Below are 1,727 nucleotides of genomic sequence, written 5' to 3'. Positions count from 1 at the left end.
CAGCGGGAAAGAGCCTGACTCCCCCACTGGCCAGAAGCCGCCACCGCAGTCTCAAGGCGGCTGGCTGAGGCCCAGGGGCCTGCGCATTCCTCCCCCAGAGGTGTCCTGGACCCTCGGAGGCCACAGCGGTGCCCCAGCCCCACCCGGGGACAGTCCTCTCCCCACTGCCCACCCACTGAGACTGCTGCTTTTGACTCTCAGAGGACGGGAGCCCGTGGGAATTCAGGCAGACCCCGACCCGGAGCCCGCACAGGCCAGCGTGCAGCTCACACACGGCCGGGTGGAATGCAAAGACACATTTACCCCTTTGGCTGGGAGCATTTCAAAGGCCCAGGGGACCGGACCGGGAGGGAGGGGCGAGCATGGAGAAGGGGCCAGTGAACCCGTAGGGCTTTGCTTTGCATCAAGCAGATCAGCCACTCCGTCAGGGCAAGACTGGAGAATGCTTCCAGCCCAGAGCCGGGTTTCGGCTCAAAAGAATTTAGAAACAAGTGTAGCCAACGCTGACGTTTTTTAAAGGGAAAATTGCAACGTGATGTTTGTGAAAACTCTGGATTTTGATTTGGCGCCAAACGGGAGGGCGTGGTCTTCCAGGTTCCGCTGAGGGTTCAGCGGGGCGGAGCCCCTGCCCGATGGCAGCCTGGCTCCCGGCCTCGGTTCACCAGTGTGGAGCAGGCCCCTTCGTCCCTGGGATCTGCTGTCCCCCTTCCCACGGCCCCTGGGCCCCGCCACCCCATCCTGTCCAGAGCAGCATGGGGAACAGCCTCCTCCCCCCGCACCCCCTCCAGGGCCACGCCCTCCCCGTAGCACAGGTCTCGCGGTGGCACTAAGCAGCCCCCTCAGAGGGGACACCCTGCCTGAACGGGGCCGGCCCCAGCTCACCCCTACATTTCATCTGAATGAAGTCCAGCTGGTGGATGGCCAGCAGCAGCGGCTCGCTGTCCAGCGTCAGGTCAAACTCCGCGGACACTTTCGGCTCCAGAGCGCCCTTGACCCACTGCTCCTGAGACACCTGGACACGCTTGATCAGAGCGTCCGAGATCTACAAGGGGGCACAGAGTTCAGGCTGTCGGTTTGCACAGGAGACATCGCCAGGCAAGTGCTGAGCGAGGCCGGGGCTGCTTCGTCTCTGGCTCTGGCGTGTTCCAGGCGTGGCAGAGAGGAAATGGCCGTCCGGTGTGACACGGGGCCAAGGCGGACGCACCGCGTGGTTCATATCACGCTGTAAAACGAGGCGCCAGCCACGCGAAGAAACCCTCTTGTGAAACGTGATACTTTTGAAATACGCAGAGCATTCCTCAGTGTACCTCTTTTGCTAAAGCGAGTACCCTGCAAAGCGAGGGGTGCTGGCGGTTTGCCGCGGAGTCTGCCTGCGCGTCCCACGCCCCCAGAACTGGGGGGCTCGCTCCAGCTTGCTCTACGGCTTCTGCTCCAAACTCACCGCATGTCACCCACAGCTCCGCTCTCCTGTGCAGGAAGGTCCTGCCCGCTCAGACATTCGCCCGTGTCCCTGTGCAGCCGTGACCCCGCGTGCCCTTCTTGGGGACCAAGCAGGTGGTTCTATCACTTCCCCACAGACGGAGGGCTGAGCTCCCGCCCGAACCATGGCCACGCTTCCAATGCCATGCTCCCGAGAGACGCCCAGACCGCGGTCAGCCTCGCTGCTGGGACGCCCCGCAGGGCTGCGCTGGGCTGCTGGCCACGGTCACCTGGAAGACATGCGGGCT

At 63.6% G+C, this 1,727-nt stretch overlaps 1 protein-coding gene across 1 annotated transcript in view; it reads right to left on the bottom strand.

The window, feature by feature from the left end:
- Positions 1-1,727, bottom strand: part of TRIM67 (tripartite motif containing 67) — a 47,595-nt gene that overhangs the window by 7,143 nt on the left and 38,725 nt on the right. The window contains exon 5 of the mRNA XM_015596243.1: positions 883-1,042. Coding sequence (XP_015451729.1) covers positions 883-1,042 — 160 coding nt within the window. The remainder of the gene's footprint in view (positions 1-882; positions 1,043-1,727) is intronic.

This window comes from Pteropus alecto, unplaced genomic scaffold (genome assembly GCF_000325575.1).
Source record: "Pteropus alecto unplaced genomic scaffold, ASM32557v1 scaffold189, whole genome shotgun sequence".
NCBI lineage: Eukaryota > Metazoa > Chordata > Mammalia > Chiroptera > Pteropodidae > Pteropus > Pteropus alecto.
Note: the sequence above shows the minus strand (reverse complement) of the source record. Positions and strands in the feature narration are given on the sequence as shown.